This window comes from Cladophialophora yegresii (assembly GCF_000585515.1).
Source record: "Cladophialophora yegresii CBS 114405 chromosome Unknown aczIN-supercont1.3, whole genome shotgun sequence".
NCBI classification, from domain to species: Eukaryota; Fungi; Ascomycota; class Eurotiomycetes; order Chaetothyriales; family Herpotrichiellaceae; genus Cladophialophora; species Cladophialophora yegresii.
In genome coordinates this window covers 2,133,831-2,151,286 of record NW_006913047.1, presented here as the reverse complement: position 1 = coordinate 2,151,286, position 17,456 = coordinate 2,133,831, and the positions used below count along the sequence as shown (strand labels likewise).

Sequence of the window (17,456 nt, the reverse complement as noted above, 5' to 3'; positions counted from 1 at the left end):
GACTTGTAGCTCTCACCAGACATTGTTGCGCGTCATCCAGTCGACGTCGAATTCGTTGTATCCCGCAGAGGCGGAGGCGATGATCTTGCAGCTGGGGAGCAGGGCGCCGAGGAGGTCTTCGTCGAACGGCTCGTACGGGATGGTGCCTGGGGGAAGTGGATTGGAGTGAGCACAACACAACACACTCAGTCGGCATGGTGGCTTTTGTTTTTGCACGCCTCCGTCAGCCTGCACGTACGTACCCATGCGGATGATGAAGCCATCGATAGGTCGCCCCTTCGCTATGAGCCGCGGGAGTAGGTCTTGTGTTTCCTTGCGGTTCGTCGCTGGGAGGACTTCAAAGTCAAAGTCTCGCGTGAAGTCTTGGAGAAAGTCCTCGCCGACATGCTTGGGGTCGCCCAGTGAGACTATGAAAGGTTTGCGTCTTGCCTCTTCTGAGGCCAGAGTCATGGTAATCTCAGTCTTGCTGGTGAAGTGGGCTCCGGATCCCGACTATGACAAGTCCAAGCTTGTCGATGGCGTGGCACGCTGGCAGGTGAAGTCGAAGTACGTATCAAAGGATTGCTCGTCACTGTTTGAGCCCATGTCCGAAAATGCTCTGCATACATAACCATTGGGAAACATGAGCTGACTTCGCCGGGTGGTTGGCTGAGCACTGAATTGCAGCCCGATGCGCTTCTGCATTCTGAGTCGAGCGTCGAGAGGGTCGATCATCTTTGGTATTCCTGACGACTTGACGCAATGTGGTGATTGGAGCTCGAGGCGCTTCACGACAGAGTGGTGGTAGAGTTCCCCGGACGCGAGAAATCCCAGCTCTCTAAACATCATCCGAACATCGCGCCTTGCTCGGTAGTGTGGGAAGAGATTCGAGGTTCGCAAAGACGTGGATCATGTTGTCCGTTGGCGCTTTTCAGAAGCTTTCCCTACGTATTGAGTAAAACTGCGAGCATTTCCTGCCTGTCCACCACACTTTATCGCTATGCTGTCTACGCAATTAGGGGACTTAAGAAGATGGGCAGGCTGCCATTGTTGCACATGGGTACGTACAATCCAACCTGATTCCCTGGGCCGGCTGGATCCTACCAAAGATGGAGACATTGAGCTACACCTCAGCACATGCTGCTCGTAATCCAATTTGGCAAGGCCGCCGCCGGACTTTATTCAACTTCTCGACATGTAATGGATCTTCTGACCATGCCAATGTACCGTGTACACGAGTGATCGGTCGACACCGCATGCTCCCAGCCCAGTCCAGCTCCGGGAGCTTAGACCCTCCCAGGCGGAGTGAGAGCCTTCTAGTTCTCTTCCTCTTCCGGCTACAGGCAGGCCACCAGCTCAGATATGGGGTTGGCAGTTTATTGTGATATGCGATGCATTGCATCGCACAGTGACCCACTGAAGGGCGCTCTGCATTCAACTATCTCAAACTCCAGCTATAAAGACATATGTTGGAAAACTCAACTCGCAGGACCGGATACCAGTCATGTGACGGCACACGACTGGCTATGTGACCGCACTCCACCCCTCATTCACACCATGATATACAACTCATCCCTGGGTAACCCCTCGTCCTTCATGTTCGGATAATACGGTACCATCGCGTCCGCACTATGCACATACGCGTCATTGTACAGGCGCCAGTACGGGGTGCGGACCTTCCTCGCGGGATGGAACAAACCGGCCCAGACGTAGTTCATGACGATTCCGGTCCCCACGGCCATGCGGATGGCTTCGATGGCTTCGATGATTCGGTCGATAACGTGAGGCGACGTCTCAAACAGGTTGGGGTAGAGAAGGTTGAGCAGGTGGACCATGGCGTCTTCACAACCTAATCCTACCACGCCGAGTGCGACGTGCTTGACGACACTGGCAGCCGTCTGTCTGTGGACTTGATCGCGGTCAATAAGTGCGTCTTCCAGAAGGGGTGTGACCGCGTAGACGTAATCCTTTGCCATTTCACCGATATATTCGAAGAGGAAGCTCAGGGACTTCAGCACGCCATTTTGCACGTTCAGCTCAGGCACGCGGTATTCGTTCATCAACGCGGGGAGGACGGTGAACGGCGCGCAGGTCTCTGCAACAATGCCGATCGCTACAGCCGTGCAGACGCGCGATTGTCGTTCTTGCACTCTGAGGTTGTTAAGGAGTGTGGCGAGAACATCCTGAGGACCAATGGCCTTCGCGATAAAGCCGAATGTGTTGTTTGCAGCGCGGCGGATGCCTTTTTTGTGTGCTTTCAACATATCCAGAAGCTCAAAACAGATGCGCATCCACTCCCGGGCATTGACACTTTCTGGCCCCCGGTCTGCAATCCTGCCAACCAGGTCGATCGTGTTTTCTTGGACCTTCTCATGGCGATTTCGCAGAATCGGCGTCAATCGTGGCAGCAGGTCTTTGATAGGTGGCTGCATCTGATTGATGCCCACGACGGTGACGATGGATCGTAATGCGCCTAGGATTGAGCCGAGGACTTCGGGATATTCTTCGCCCAGGTACTCGTACAACACAACACCAAGCTTGCCCATGAGGGCGTCTTCGCCGCACTGTTTCATGACCATTGCAATCCGTGAGATGAGATCTGCAGCTTGTTGGCGTACCGTGGCGGACTTGTTGTTCAACCTCCACAGGATTGTGCTGACGATTTGGGGGAGGTATGGCTTACACCGCGTTCCGAGCGCATTAACCACAGTGCCGAAGCCGTTGAGCATGACCACGTCCTCGATGCTCTGTTCTTGGAAGGCGTGCAAGATGCCATCCACGAGCCGTTCTTCTAGACGCTCGCCAATGTCTGCTGCACCCAACGAGGCGACGACTTTCTCAATCGTCTCCACAGTCATCTTGCGATAGGCCTCACTTTCGTCCTTTAGGTTGTTCACGATACGCTCAACGATCTCGCTCACGCCGACTTTTTGGCCGAGATCGACCGTGGTTTCGACAACCTGCCTATAGTTTCTCTTGTCCAGCGCCATTCTGCGAACCCAGAAGGACTTGAAAAATTCTTGCAGTACATGTTCCTTGAGATAACCGGCCGTGACGCCGTCGGTGCTCGCGCATTGGGATACGACTTTCAACACGACCTTTTTCATCTCCTCATCGGGCGAGGCAAATTCTCGGAGCAGGATCTCCATGATCTGGCTGGTGTAGTAGTTGGCGTACTCTTCATCCATGAGGGGGATGATGTATCCGACTGCTTTCAGAAAACCTGCCAGTCCTTTGCCACGTTGCTTTCGTGCCCCGGTCCACAGCGGGTTGAGGATATCATCGAAGCTCTCAATACCATAAGGATTGGCAGCTTCGGCAAGAGCAGCAATCGCCAGGGAAGTAACTGTTCTCACTTTAGCCTGTTCATCACTGAGGTTGTCAGCGATGCAGTCGACAAGGCCTTTCAGATGTGGCAACACAGCGCAACCCATCAGGATAGGGATTTGCTGGACAATCTTGACACCAGTGTGGCGAGCCTGCCATGATTTCTTGCTCCGACACACCGCGCGCAGGAAGGGAAGGAGGGCGGGAATGCCCAAAGCCGAAGCGACGACAGCAAATGCTCTAGCCGTCGTGTTTCGAACGTACTCATCCACGTGGTCGATATCTGGTCTCATTGTGCTAATCATATGCGCCAGACCTGCGGCTTTGGCGAGGTTCGAGATGATTTCTCGACCCTCGACGCGGGCATAGTAGTCTTGGTCGATGAGGAGCGGTTCGATGACGACCAGAATCTTATGGACATAAGGTCTGATCAGGTCGTCGAGCTTGTAGAGGACACGGTCAATAACTTTGACGAGCAAATGCCGTTCTTGGTCCTCCAATGTCTTTTCCATTAGCAGCGGTAGGATTTGATTGAACAGGGGTCCGGCTCCGAACTGCCTGGCGTTGTCCGTCAGTTGTCTAAGGGCAGTCTTCCGCATAGATGGCGTTCCATTCTTGACCTTGAGCAAGAGACGCATGATTTTCCGTTCTTTCAATTCTTCGACCGACATGGCATTCTCGTCTGCCCCGTCGACCAGCTTTCCGAAATAGGTCATGTCCTCGGCCTTGAGGAATTGAAGATCTCCAACGCCAGGAATTTCGGTCGGCAGTTGTTTGCCCATCATCCTTGGATTTTCTGGTTCTTGCATCATAAAGCCACCAAGGCCTGCTGTACTGGCTGCTTGTGCAGGCGTAGGCATTGCTTTCCTCGCAATATGCCGGAGAGGTGCATACCCAGGTGGTGGTTCCAGAATGGTGTAGCCCTCCGTGGGAAGCATCATATCAAGCTCTTCGTCTGACCACGGCGCGTTCCGGGCGGAGATCTCTCCGAACGTTCCTGGAACTGGTGTAGCCATTCCAGCATTCCCCATAGGCGTAGCGGAACCAAGCGCAGGGGCCTGATCCCACCTCGAGCGTTTGGTTGGCGCTGGCGCGGTATCGGGTCCAGGGGCTTGGTCCCATCTTGAACGCTTCTTTGCTTCGGCATCGTTTGGCGCAGGGGTGGACTCGCTGGAGACATCCCACCTCTTCTTTCGTTTACGGCCTGTGGCTTCGACAGTCGACCCAGCATCGGCATTCTCCTTGTCTGCTTCTTCCTTCAAAGTGGGTTTATGTTCTACAGAGTCATCACCCGCGGCCTGCTTGTCAGCAATGAGTTTCTTGACCCGTTCTTCCTCGCGCTCAAGGTCTTGTAACTGCATAACCTCACGGTAGGTGGCGCCGTCTGTGACAGCGGCATGTTTGTTGGCAGCGAAGGGATCGGCTCGGGTGGGAGTGAGCGGGCCTCGATCAAATCTTCGCTTCTGGTAGTCAGACTCGCGGTCTGCTATTCTGGCGGACTTCTCACGGCCAAGCAAAATATCCTCTTCTTCCGCACCTCCGGTCGCGAACTCATTCATCTGATCCTTTGTGGCCGTGTATTGTCCGACGAGTCTCCGGCTATCGTCGGCATCGGGCATCTCGTCGTCTTCGCCTTCCGCGGGAAGGGAGGTGAGGTACCCGGAGTACCTATCGCCGCCATCTCGATCGTAGAGAGTGGTGTCGAAGCTCTCAGTCACAGACGCCTTAGTTGACGAGTCAGTTCGCTGACTTGAGGGGTCGAAGGCCTTTGAACCTTTTTTGCCTGCGGCTTGTGAGTTGCGCTCCGCCTGCAGACGCCGCACGGTCTCGAAGTCGGCTGGGAGGGATGTCAGCACTTCTCTCGTCAGTAGGGGTGTTGAGTACATACCGTCCGACATCTTTGAAGGCGGAGGGGTTGGAGTGAGGTGGTCAGTGGTGAGGCTGCGTGCACATACGCAGGCGAGGGCGAGATGAAGTCCAAGTGAGGGCAAACTCTAATTAGTCACCAGTGCATCATCATGTGATCTTCGGATTATTCATCTTCCGCAACGGCTATTTTCCAGAAACAAGGGATTGCCCGAGGCGTGGTTCGTGGCTGCATCGACCCCACACTTGATGCTGCAGATGCACTCCTTTCCCTTGTGCGCTTCCACTGTAAGCCGTTGGAATCCCACCAACACCTGCAGACCGGGACGAAGTTGGATGCTGGCGTCCCCGACCTGACCACCCCTAAACTACTCCTACTTGAAGATCTTCTCAGGTGGCAACACAAGCACTTGGCTCGACAGTCGCATTGCAGCGTACCTGCATACAATCCCTATTTCACCCTCTGCTCCTCAGCTCCAGCTTTTGCAACATTTGCGCCTGCCTCGCTCGTTCGAGTGACACCTCGTATCCAGCCACTCTCCTGCGTCGCATCCAGCGCCTGCAAACACCCTCCTGTTTCCAATGCGGCTGATGCCCCTCCCACGCCCGCTGGTTGACTAGTGTCACTATTCGAGCCGTCTGCGGCAATGCGCACTTGCTCAGCCTGCATCCTGGCTGGCGTCTGTCGAAGGAACTCGACGCAACCGACGCCTGCGCACAGTCTTGTCGGCGAAGACAGAACGACTCAGTGGCTATCGTGACAGTCACCGAAAAGGTCAGGAATTCGTCGTCGAGGCGAGGCCCGCGGTGCCGCGGCTACTGAGAATGATGCCGCATGATCGCCAGGAGCTGGCGAGCGTCGTGAGCCAAAGAAAAGCACGGCCACAATTGATGCAGCAACGGCGATCGAGCAGACAGGCGTCTTCACGGGATAGACATGGCATGGTGTTTGAACAGAGTGAACAACATACCATTCGCGCCGTGACCCCCGACCTTATCCTTCCTCGTGCCGACTCTTTCGATGCCCGCTCAACCCACTCTCCCGTGCTACAACCGACGCGCACAAGACATTCGCAAAGAAGACGGGAGACCTCAACGTCTGCCTCGAATAATGAAGAAGAGAATATCGTTGAAAGGAGAAGAAGACGGGCGCAGACGAGGAACAGTACACACGAAGAACCCACTTTAGATGCCTCACCAGGCTCCTTTATCACGAAAACTCGGAAAAGACTTGGTTCCATTGCAACGGGCCTGCCACTCCCGGTTATGCCTCCAGAAGAGGCCCACGCCCATGGATCCATCGGGTTTCCCTCCGTGGTCCAGAGTCCTGAGTTAATGGATCAGCAGAACACTCCACGGACGCCGCAGCGGCCGTTCTCGCCCGACAATCCTCTGGGTATGAGCACGAGCAGTTTGCGCTCGCCCAACCTGCTCGATATTGACTCCAGTAAGATCCTTCATCTTATGAAGACAACTTGCGGTAGAATGCATGGCATTCTTTTCTTCAGACAACTACACACGACGGCATGGGCGTCGGGTTACTGTGCTATCAACGTTGCGCCTGGCAGCCTAGTGTGTCAGACCAAGGGCGAAGTGCATCAATCTAGGACATTGATACCCGACCTGCGAGGCTGCACTGTCAGAACTCATTACGATCATGAGACTCAAAGCACCTATTTGAGTGTGATCATTGCATCTTCAGGCACTGGGTATCAACTCCGACCGCCTGTGCCGGAAACATTCGACTCGTGGCTCGCAGCCCTACTTTGTTGGCAGCCTTTGAGGCCGAAAGGCATGCACAACAAAATGACCAAGCCTCAACCGATCAGCATGACGGAGAAGAAGCCAGTATCGCAGAGACGGCTGTCCGATCTCACCAACCCAAAAGCTACGGCTATAGTTAAGGTCGGAAAGATGCTCCTGTGGGATGGCCCATTGCCATCAGGCTCTCAATTAGAAACGTCACCCAGTAGTCTTGGACGATCGATGACGGAAGGGAACTACCTTTGGCGCAGAGTGAGCTGCACTCTCCATGAGAACGGCACGTTTCGGCTCCTCAGCGAAGTTGACAACAGGGTGCTCTCAGTCACGCCACTCTCACAACTATCGCGTTGTGCAATCCAAAGGCTAGACGAGAGTGTGCTGCGAATGCCACATTGCATTGCAGTCTACCCTCAATATCGGATAGAGACACCCGCCATGAGACTGTCGAGACCCATGGTGCTCTGCTTGGAGTCCAACGTCGCGCTCGAAGCCTGGTTTGTCCTCCTCCGAGCACTAACGGTGCCAGAATTGTATGGTCCGGAACACTTCTCTCCTGAAGACGACCAGACCGTGTCGCAGCCATCTTCAAACGGGAACAACATTCCCACACAAGGGATGTTTCGTATAGAACGCTCACTGTCCATCAAACTCACAGAAGCGAAGTTCTCACAACGGTCTGCACTCAAAGACACATTCGAACACAGCAAGGTAAAAGGCAAATCTGCCAAGGCCGATCAAAGCAAAGAAGGAGTCTACGCCGAGATCATGCTCGGTAAGGATTTGAGAGCCCGAACGACAACCAAGCAGAATGTGTCGCCCGCGTTCTGGGCGGAAGAATTCCATCTGGTGGATATACCGGCTGCGCTGTCGAAAATCACCGTCGCCGTCAAGCTGGGGAATCCTGCGGAGAAAGAATGGACCATGGTCGCTGACAGCCTCTACGACATCTCCGCAGATGCAGGGTACCTCTCTGGGTTGGGAGGGCTCGAGGTATCCGCCCATGACCCCATTTTTGGACGCGTGGACCTCCCTCTCGATGAGCTGGAACACTCTGGTACGATCGATCAGTGGTGGCCGCTGCTAGACAACAACGACCATTCCGTTGGCCAGTTCTTGGCCAAGTTGACACTCCGTGAGACCGTCATCTTGATGGAGGAGGAGTACAAGGAGCTTTCAGCCATGCTGAATACCTACGGAAATGGACTTACGACACAGATTGCTCACCTACTGGGCCCCGAACTACGAGAGCTTTCAGAGATATTGCTCGATATTTTCCAAGCTACTGGAGCGGCTAATGAATGGATCAAGAACCTCGTGGAAGAAGAGATCGATGGGACCAACAGAGATACTCCACCCATGCGGATGAGGTTCAGTGGTCGCATTCACTCTAATGATTCGTTTGAGTCTGCTGAGCAAAGAGAAATGCTGGTGCGAGACCTCAGTCGGTCGGCCACAATGGAGGCCAACCTACTTTTCCGGGGCAACTCCCTTGTCACAAAAGCACTTGACGCCCATATGCGACGATTAGGCAAAGACTACATGGAAGAGGTATTGGGCGAGAAAATCCGCAAAATTGTGGAAAGAGATCCCGACTGCGAAGTGGATCCCAACCGAGTGCGGTCTCAGGAGCAACTGGACAAGAATTGGGCAAACCTGATATTCCTCAGCAGCGAAATCTGGAAGTCCATTTACGTGTCAGCATCTCGATGTCCCATGGACCTGCGAGTTATTTTTCGCCATGTCCGCTCCTGCGCCGAGGATCGTTATGGGTCTTTCATCCGGACGGTCAAGTATACCAGCGTTTCTGGTTTTCTCTTTTTGCGCTTCTTTTGTCCCGCCATCCTTAACCCGAAGCTTCATGGCCTTATCCATGGTGAGTATTTTGTGGTACCCCTACCTGCTCCGCGCTGACGTGGTTTCGAGATCACCCGCCTGATCGCACGAAAAGAACCTTCACCTTGATCGCCAAGTCGCTGAACGTTCTTGCCAGCTTGGGCCGGTTCGGGACCAAGGAACCATGGATGGAGCCCATGAATAAGTTCTTAGCCGCTTCAACAAACCAATTCAGATCCTTCATCGACGAAATCTGTGGCGTAAGCTCATCTCAGATAGCCTCGGCCAGACTCGAGCCTCAATACGCCGCGCCAAACCAAATACGTAGCCGACTCCCAGCATTATCCCGGGAAGGCTTACCTAGTCTTCCTTTCCTGTTGGATCATGCCAAACGTGAGTTTCCTCCAAATCCCTGGATTCGTGCAAAGAGGGATTTCACGGACAGGGTCACGATCTGGTTTTCAGGACGCTAACATCAACGCAGTGCTCGCGCAAATGGTTGACTTGTGGACCACACAGTAAGTAGTCCTAAAGACACTGTCGCTGGGTTGGCCAGAGATGGCCGCTGTGGTTTTACCGGTACATTTCTAGATACTAACACACCTGTAGTGCACCTGAAAACATCGGTGATGTAACTGATGATGAGGCTGTGCATGCTTTCCACGCAGAATGTGTGAAGCTATGCCGGAAGACCAAAGAATGCCTGAAAGCTGCGGAACAAGCTGAAAGGCCCGATGAGAGATCCGAGCATACGTGGCAGCGACTGGTCACGGATCAGCAGAAATCAATGCCAACCAACAGCCAGATTTTCGACGAGTCACTTCCAAGGTCCAACAGGAACAGCAGTATTACGGCATTACCGCCCACCGCAGATACTGTGACGGAGTTGGACTATCGGGATTCCGAACCTTCTCCCCTTGTCGGCGGAGAAGGAGATACTACCCCTTCAAGTTCCCAATCCCAATGGGATCGACGAATCCCTTTCCCACATCGGGCACCGGAATCGGTGTCATCTACAGAAGGGGGTGATATGGTTGAAGAGACTAGAAGACCTCAACCGAGTAGCCGAGACGGCCCATCAAAGCTTTTTCATCTGATGAGCTCTTCCTCGCGACGGAGAGGCAGAGCTGGAGAACGCGGGCATGCAGATGATGATGGCCATGACATTTGACGACGCAGAGAAGACAATTGACGCAGGGTTATGACTGACTTTTAATCGCGAGATACCAGAGCATGTACGAGCAACAACGTTATTTCGGCAAATGTCCATCCATCCAGGTCCTTAGCATTGCCAAGGAAAACAAACATAATCGCTTCATCCTCACTGACGAGGACGGCAATATACCTTGACTAAGTGGACTTCTAGGGTAGCTGCGCGAGAAGGACATTTAATATGGGGTCGAGGACCGCAAGTATGGCCTCATCTTTACAATTCGTCTTCTAACCAATGAATTATATGACCTCTGTGTCCTCTGGGCCCAATTGACGAAGACGTTACCGCAGATGACTGGGCTGGCACGACCTTGTCAAATCGGACAAACTTTGTACAGCGAAGGCCTACCTCAGGCCGGGCTCATCGACCCAATATACTGACCCTTCCATCGCTCCTCGGTTAGGGCGGTGAACAACCAGACCGGGCCTCCTTGCACTTTACATTCATTTGCGGAGCACCGTCCTTTTTCTGTTGACAAACATCACACTCACAACCGTTGAGATTGTTGCTTGACTTGCGAGCAAGGCACTCTTTCCACTCTCTATATAACTTCCACTTCTTCCGTCCCTCTCTCCCTGAAGACCACAGGAACGAGTATCTGAACGGAGCAGCTAAGAACCTCCAGTACAGTGCCATATTTACTCTTGCTAGACTGGTGGAGCTTACTCTCAAACCTCGCACTTCCCCGAGTTCATCAGCTTCCCAACTCCTTCGTTACCTACTGCCCTCTCTCGGCAACAAGTTAGCGATAATCCCAGTCCCAACTTGATTTCGACTCACTCTCAACTCACTTTCAACTCACTTCCAACTTCGCCAACCTCTTCTGCTGCGCTACATCCGCACACGTTCCGCACACGCCCGCGAATTCGTCTTCAGGCGAGACCCATTCAGCTACCTCAACAATCAGTTCACCTGGTCGGCGTTTACGCTCTGAAAGTCAAGTCTATCGCCCTCACAACGCGTTCATCACTTGGTCTCCCGCAAACAGAAATTATGCCACGACTTCAGGAACAGGACGATGGACCATCAAGCGTTCACGAACATACCGAAACTAGCGCAAGCTCGAACATCTCTTCAGACGGCGAGACAGACCTAGAAGAGACAGGTAGCTCGGCCGAGAAGGGTAGAGTTGTCCTGCCTGCGCCCCGCCGGACTACATCAATAAGTACTAGAGGGAATATGCCAACAAGTTTACCCCGGTCTCGAGATTGTTATCTCGAGGAGCAAGAGGCTATACTCATACGGGCCCTCCTAGACTTAGAGTCTCCAGAAGAGGTGCGACGGTCCTGGCCACCTCGGTTTTCCGTCAATATCTCTTCTGAAGTCGCACCTTCCTACAGTCCAGAGTCGCAGATATTAAGCGAATTCATCGCTCTCGATCGCGGCCAGATGAACGAGGACGACGAAGATGACTTTAGCATCAAAGACACCTCCTTCTTTTACGAGTTCGACATGGAGGATTTCTGCGTCTACCAGTCGGCCAAGATGTCCTCGGGCGCTAAAGAGCGCGACGGCTTAGAAGGTCGGTACGAGTCTCTACATATCGTGATGTCGTGCCGAGACGATACCGACTGGTTTATCGATGGAACTCTAAATAGTGCAGAGAATCGAAGGTCCTTCATCCGAGGCGCGATCGTTGATGTCAACATCGGCGCCATGGAGGATACAACACAACACTCTGCCGCTGAGTTTATTTGGGTCATGACCATGGAAGGCCGAAAGAAACACTACTGGTACCGACTAAGGACACCATCGAAAGCCTACGAACGGTATTGGTCGAGTTATCTCTGGTTGGCGAACTTTACAAAATACTTTGTCGACTTTCTCCATATCAACTTGGCCACTGGTGTGTCAGTCTGCCTTCGGACATTTGAATCGAGCTTCTGGACATGGGTAAAAGAGGTACATGGGGCCAGGGTTTTAGGCTGGCACGCACAATGCGGAGAGCGGAAGGACTTTCGCCAGTATGTGCTGTACTATGCACAATTCCTGCGCGAACGTGTACGTCACCTGCAAAAGAAAGGTGATGGCGATAACCTAAGACTTTCGCATAAAGTCTGGGACGAAATCGCTGCTGGTGAATTTTCGTATAACCGGGAAACCATTTCCTCATCGGAGGAAACAGTCGTTACTCGGCACGTCGCATCCTCGTTCCTCAAAGCTTTTCCATACTGGCAGGAGAAACATCAACTGTTGAACGTGGTCGATAAGTGTGCTGAGGTCGAAGCCTATACCGATAATAAGAGGCGGAAGTGGAAATTCCCTAATAAGCTTGGCTTCTCCCAGAGGGACAATTTTAAAGGTACAGGTCGGCATAAAATCTCTAAAGCTACTTGGCTACTTGAAGAAGCAGCGATCGAAAATCGGCTGCTTCGCGTTCACGAGCTCGGTCAACTTCTGAGAGCTGTCGTCATTATTCGTGACCCCCTTACTAATTGGGATGAGTACAACTTCCGATACGCCTGGGTTAGAGCGGTTTCGAAGTCGACTCTTTCGGTGGTGTGGCTTGTCCTTCCGGCAGACACTTTATGCGGTAATTCAGAGGACGGGACCTTTTATCCGATCGGCAATGAGCTCTTCTTCAGCGATGAGTGTAATTGCAAATCTATTTCGATGAGAAACGTTATCAAGATTATCAACGCCTCAGCCTTCAAGGATCATGCCCAGCAAGGATCCCAGCTATTCATTCATAGTCTCTATCGACAAAGTGAAGGAATCCATGTCAAAGCTGTCGAGTCAGAGTTGCCTTGCCACTGTCAAAAGTCCCGAGGAATGACGACAATAAGGACGACCCAAAAGTTAGCTCGCCAACATCCAGCTGACCCATCTACACTCCACAAGATGAAGGTCTGCGCTTTGTGTAGCGGAGCTGGTCTATTGGATCATGCGTTTTGCAACACTGGTCTTGCTGAGACTGTGCTTGCTGTCGAACATAACGAGATGGCAGCTCGGAGCCACATGGCCAATAATGGGTCAGATCAGTGTGAGTATCTCATTGACTCCGTCAACCAAGCCCTACAAAGCTTTATGACAGGGAAGAAGCCGTTACCTCCTCACATTGACTGTATCATTGCGGGCTGCCCGTGCCAGGGCTTCAGTGTGCTAAACTACTTTAAAGGAGCTAGTAACTACGAGAGCCAGAAGAATTGTTCTATCCTTGCGAATATACTATCATGGATCGAGGTATTCATGCCGCCATATGTTCTGATTGAGAATGTCGTCAACATGGGTCGAATACGACCAAACGCCTGCGCTCAAGCAATCTGTCATCTTGTCGCTCTCGGTTATCAGGTGCGGAAGTCTATTCGGGTTGACTGCGAGGTCGGTGGAGTGTCCACGCGCGAGAGGCTCTTTATTATTGCGGCCGCACCAGGCGCCGTGCTCCCGAACGAAATCCCTATCGCCCACCGCCTACAAGACCGTGATCGTCGCGGTAACGAGCACAAACCTCGTAGCGCTTGGAGCGCGATCTACGATCTGAAGCCCGTTGATAACGATACGGTTCTTAATCATGAGGACCCAGATCACATCCCTCTCAAACGGTTAAAAATCGACTGGGATAAAACTGTCAGTTTGCGTAACCTCGTACCGAAGATCGACACGTCTCTCAGCGAGGCGTATTACACCAAGAAGCTCTCGGCAACGGAGAACAAGTTCTTCCGTGCTCTCAATCCGACCCAGAGAAAGCGCTCGTCCAAGGTCCTGATGCGGATCAAGGAAGACGAACCCTTCCGGACAATTGCGACCACGATTAACCCAATGGATGCTCGCTTTGGTGGAGTGGTCTTGCACCCATCTCAGCACCGCCTGATCTCGCTTCGCGAGACTTGTCGCGCGATGGGCGTGCCGGACGGGTTTCTTCTCGCGGGGACGATCGTCCAGAAGCATAAGCAATTAGGCAACGGCGTGCCCGGGGCCCTAGCCTACGGTTGGGGCCTCGAATTCGGCAAGGCATGGATAGAGACCCTGCAGCGAGATTCTAGCGGAGGTGAACCAGAGGCAGAAGCGGATGAACCACTAGTTTCGTCAGTCGAAGTGGCCCCGGACACGCGCTGCTCAGAGAACATCTCGACGCGCACAAGCACGACTAGTACGACCGAGGACGCGGCAGCTGGCGGAACGACACGGTTAACGGTTAAGATGACCCACCGCGCAGTAAAGACGATTGCTCGAACCAGGCGAGCACGACGCATTATCGAAGACAGTGAAGATGAGGAAGAAGAGCAGGGAGGCTCTCAGCACATGTCAAAGATGGTCATCACGAGTCGTTCCTCGCTTATCACGACTACAGAGGAATCTAGGCTGCTCATGGGCCAAGATATGCCTACTTTAACGTCCCGACAAAGCCCGCCTCTAAAGTCAGCCGAGCCGATTGTGATCTCCAGTGACGAAGAAGAAGAATGTCGGAGCGCGGTACACAACCGGAAGACTTCGTCTCTTCCGCGCAAACAGCGTATTGCATCCTTGGCAAAATTATCTCTGGCAGAGAAATCTCTTGAGCAAGAAGCCGGTGCAAAACGAGTACGAGCTGTACAACCATATCCAGTTCCAATACTGGATCCGGAAAGACAATCACGCGCACCACGTACCTCTAAGATTCGGAGAAAACGGGAGGCTCCTATGGGACCTGGCGACAGAAACAACGGCGGGGACGACCGTAACAACAGAGACCTCATCTCCGTGGAAATACCCAAGGTGAAGAAGGCGAGGGTCTGAACTATCAGGCATGAAAGAGATCATGGTTGGGATAGCGATGAGGGGTAAAAGGAGAAAGAGGCGATTCGGCAACAACTTAAGCCAAGGCGAAAGACAAAGGTGTAAGGAAGGAGGGAGTGCAGACGCAGGCCGTTGATGAAGTGGGAGCTCTCGACAGCCCGACAATCGGCGCCACGGTGTTGCATGACACGTCTGCATCGGTTCGAGGAATGACGAACGGATGAGTAAACGAACGAACGAACGGATGCATAACTGCAATTTCCGATATCGTTCAACGGCAAAACGACTCGGTCGAGGTTGAATGAACAATGAGATTGAGATCAGCATGTTGGTGAACCTGCTCGGGGTCTGACGACCACACTGTCTACCTGACTACACTGCCTGGTTGGATAACAACAGGTCGATGAAGGTGACAGCAACAACATAGAGGAGAAAAATAGCGCACTCACGCATCGAAGCGACAAAGGAGACCTTCCACGAGATGATCGACGAGAGGTGTAGGGAGACAATGACGGGATGTGGCTGCCATGATCCGGCCGAGTCACTCATACTGTGCACCGGCTGTGTAGACCGCTCTTCAAACTACCGGACAGTGAAACGGAAGCGAGCATTTGCCGGTTGAGGTTGGCGACCGTTCATAAACGTAATGTGCTGTACTTTACTGGGTTGTACATCGTTCTCCGACCATCTGACCTCGTACTCCGGATAGCGCTGCTATTAAAGACGGCATACATCTGTCCGGGTACTAGCGACCTATACAGCGCGGTGTTCAACTATCATTAGCTCTATCGACTCGGTTCATTATGTCTAGGCTTCAACCACGCCTGCTCTCTCCTTTGCGGCAAGCCGTCCTGCAATAACGTCCAACCAGTCCAGAACTCGAGGGAAGAAGAGCATCTGCTCCTGCCTCTTCCACCAGGCGGCGCCTCGCGAGGGGTCTGCGTCTGCGCCTACCCGGGTCGTCGTTCCTTCTATATCGTCCCGCCCCGCCCTCTTTTCTCGCTCCAAGTCCGCGGTGCGTGCCTCCTCGATCGCGCCCAGCACAGCGTAGGTGCCCTCGTCCATCTCGACGCCGCCGCGCTCCATCTCGCCCAGCAGGCCGTCGACTTCGCGGAGGCTGGATCTGACGAGCCACACGAGGCTCATCAGGCTGTTGTAGAATTGCGGGCTCGCGCCGAGGACGTAGCTCGTCGTGCCGAGGGCGCGAATACGCGGGAGGAGGAGGAACGCGTACGGTGACGAGGGGAACTGCGTGATGTATAGGCGCAGGGCGAGCAGCAGGGCGGCCGGGTAGATGTGTTGGAGGATTTGGAGGTCGTGGTGTGAGAGCGGTTCCGCGGGTGGAGGGGTGGCAACGTTATTGATCTCAGAGGCTGTGGCAGCACCGCTAGGAGCTTGACTGGTAGGTCCTGGTGCCGAAGCTGATGGCTGGCTCATTCGAACTCCTGCCCGCTGCCGCTCTGCGGCCTCGATCAACTGGGCTGGCTTATCTGATTTCTCGCGCGAAAACGTGAATTTGCTGATGCCGCCGAATGGTTGGCTCTCCTTCCGTGGGTGCTGAGTGGTTCGGGGTTGGAAATGTTTCGCTAGGGAGAATATCTGCGACTCTACGACTTCCCACATGGCGGTGTCGCCGCGTTGAGTGGTCGAGGTGGCGGCGGCTTCAAGGGCAGCCGAAAGGGAGAGCATCCTGGCGCGGACGGCGGATTGGATTGATGATTCGAGTTGAGACATGGCTTGAGAGGGAGGGGCGGTTTCGAGAAGATATTGGTCGACAGAGTCTTCTGGTACGGCATCTTTGCTGGGCTCGCCAGCCAGAGGGTCGTCTGTGTTGGCGGAAGATGTAGCTAAGGTGGCATTGGATTCAGGTTCGGGTTTGTCTCGAAGCAGAGAGCGAGATCCCTGGCGGAATAGAACATGGCCCGGCTCTCCTTTGCCTCCGAAAGGAGACCAGAGCGGTGGTTCATCTGTTTGTCCTTCGGTCGCTTGGGTGAAGGGTTGATCTTCCGCTGGCACTGAGTAAGGCCCAGGATGGACTTGTTCTGCTGATCGCGGCTCGTGCTCGCTCCTGGCTTGTGCTCGTGATATTGGCTGATGCTGGACCATCTCTTCTGTTGGCAAGCTGATCCCTGTCGAAGGTTGTGAGCTTGACTGCAGTGCTTTTGTCATCTTTGCTGACCCTTGCGGCATCGGATGCTTCGTCCTGACCTCGGGATCCAGAGACTCGGCCGCACGCTGATCATCCTGCATGGCACCCAGTTTCGAGTCATGATCTCTGACAGACGAGGTGAAGATCTTGAGGATGGCGTCGATATCTGTATCTACAGCATCCTGGTGCGGTGATCGTGGCGTTACGCTTTTAGGTCCATCCTGTTTAGGGGCGAAGCGCAAGATGGCCTCAAAAGCTCTTCTTTCGCTTGCGGTTATGGTTGACGATATCGTGGATCCTGGTTCGCTGTCCTTCGCTATGGGTTTGCCGGTTAGAGGCGCCCAAGTACCACCCCGTGCCTTTGCTCTGAGGAAGGGTTCTTCCTGCTCAGGGGATGGGGAAACGGAGCCATTTTTAGCAAGGTCTTCTCTACCTTCGTGACTTGAGACGAGCCTCCTACTCAAGTCCAATAGCCTCCGGGACCGACCTACGATAGTCCTGGTCTGATAGAGAAACGGCAGCTCAATGCGACCAGCCATGTCGCTCGGCTCGAGCAATGTACGAGGGCGAAGTCTCGACGCATGGAATAGACTAAAACGGGTGGTCGCA

General features: G+C 53.6%; 5 protein-coding genes across 5 annotated transcripts; 2 read left to right on the top strand and 3 right to left on the bottom strand.

Moving 5' to 3' along the window:
- Positions 1-12: 12 nt before the first annotated feature.
- Positions 13-450, bottom strand: A1O7_04508 (uncharacterized protein; the record flags this gene model as incomplete). Its single annotated transcript, XM_007758519.1, has 2 exons — positions 13-146; positions 243-450. 2 exons carry the CDS (start codon positions 448-450, stop codon positions 13-15), a joined length of 342 nt encoding a protein of 113 aa, XP_007756709.1.
- A 1,079-nt stretch (positions 451-1,529) lies between these two features.
- Positions 1,530-5,204, bottom strand: A1O7_04507 (U2 snRNP component prp10; the record flags this gene model as incomplete). Its single annotated transcript, XM_007758518.1, has 1 exon — positions 1,530-5,204. One exon carries the CDS (start codon positions 5,202-5,204, stop codon positions 1,530-1,532), a length of 3,675 nt encoding a protein of 1,224 aa, XP_007756708.1.
- A 1,234-nt stretch (positions 5,205-6,438) lies between these two features.
- On the top strand, positions 6,439-9,940 carry A1O7_04506 (uncharacterized protein; the record flags this gene model as incomplete). The annotated part of the gene is made up of 4 exons (XM_007758517.1): positions 6,439-8,809; positions 8,860-9,162; positions 9,254-9,287; positions 9,379-9,940. The coding sequence occupies 4 exons, from the start codon at positions 6,439-6,441 to the stop codon at positions 9,938-9,940; spliced, it is 3,270 nt and encodes a 1,089-aa protein (XP_007756707.1).
- Positions 9,941-11,371: 1,431 nt separating this feature from the next.
- Positions 11,372-14,698, top strand: A1O7_04505 (uncharacterized protein; the record flags this gene model as incomplete). The annotated part of the gene is made up of 1 exon (XM_007758516.1): positions 11,372-14,698. One exon carries the CDS (start codon positions 11,372-11,374, stop codon positions 14,696-14,698), a length of 3,327 nt encoding a protein of 1,108 aa, XP_007756706.1.
- Positions 14,699-15,505: 807 nt separating this feature from the next.
- A1O7_04504 (uncharacterized protein) lies at positions 15,506-17,386 on the bottom strand (the record flags this gene model as incomplete). The annotated part of the gene is made up of 1 exon (XM_007758515.1): positions 15,506-17,386. The coding sequence occupies one exon, from the start codon at positions 17,384-17,386 to the stop codon at positions 15,506-15,508; it is 1,881 nt and encodes a 626-aa protein (XP_007756705.1).
- Positions 17,387-17,456: the final 70 nt, after the last annotated feature.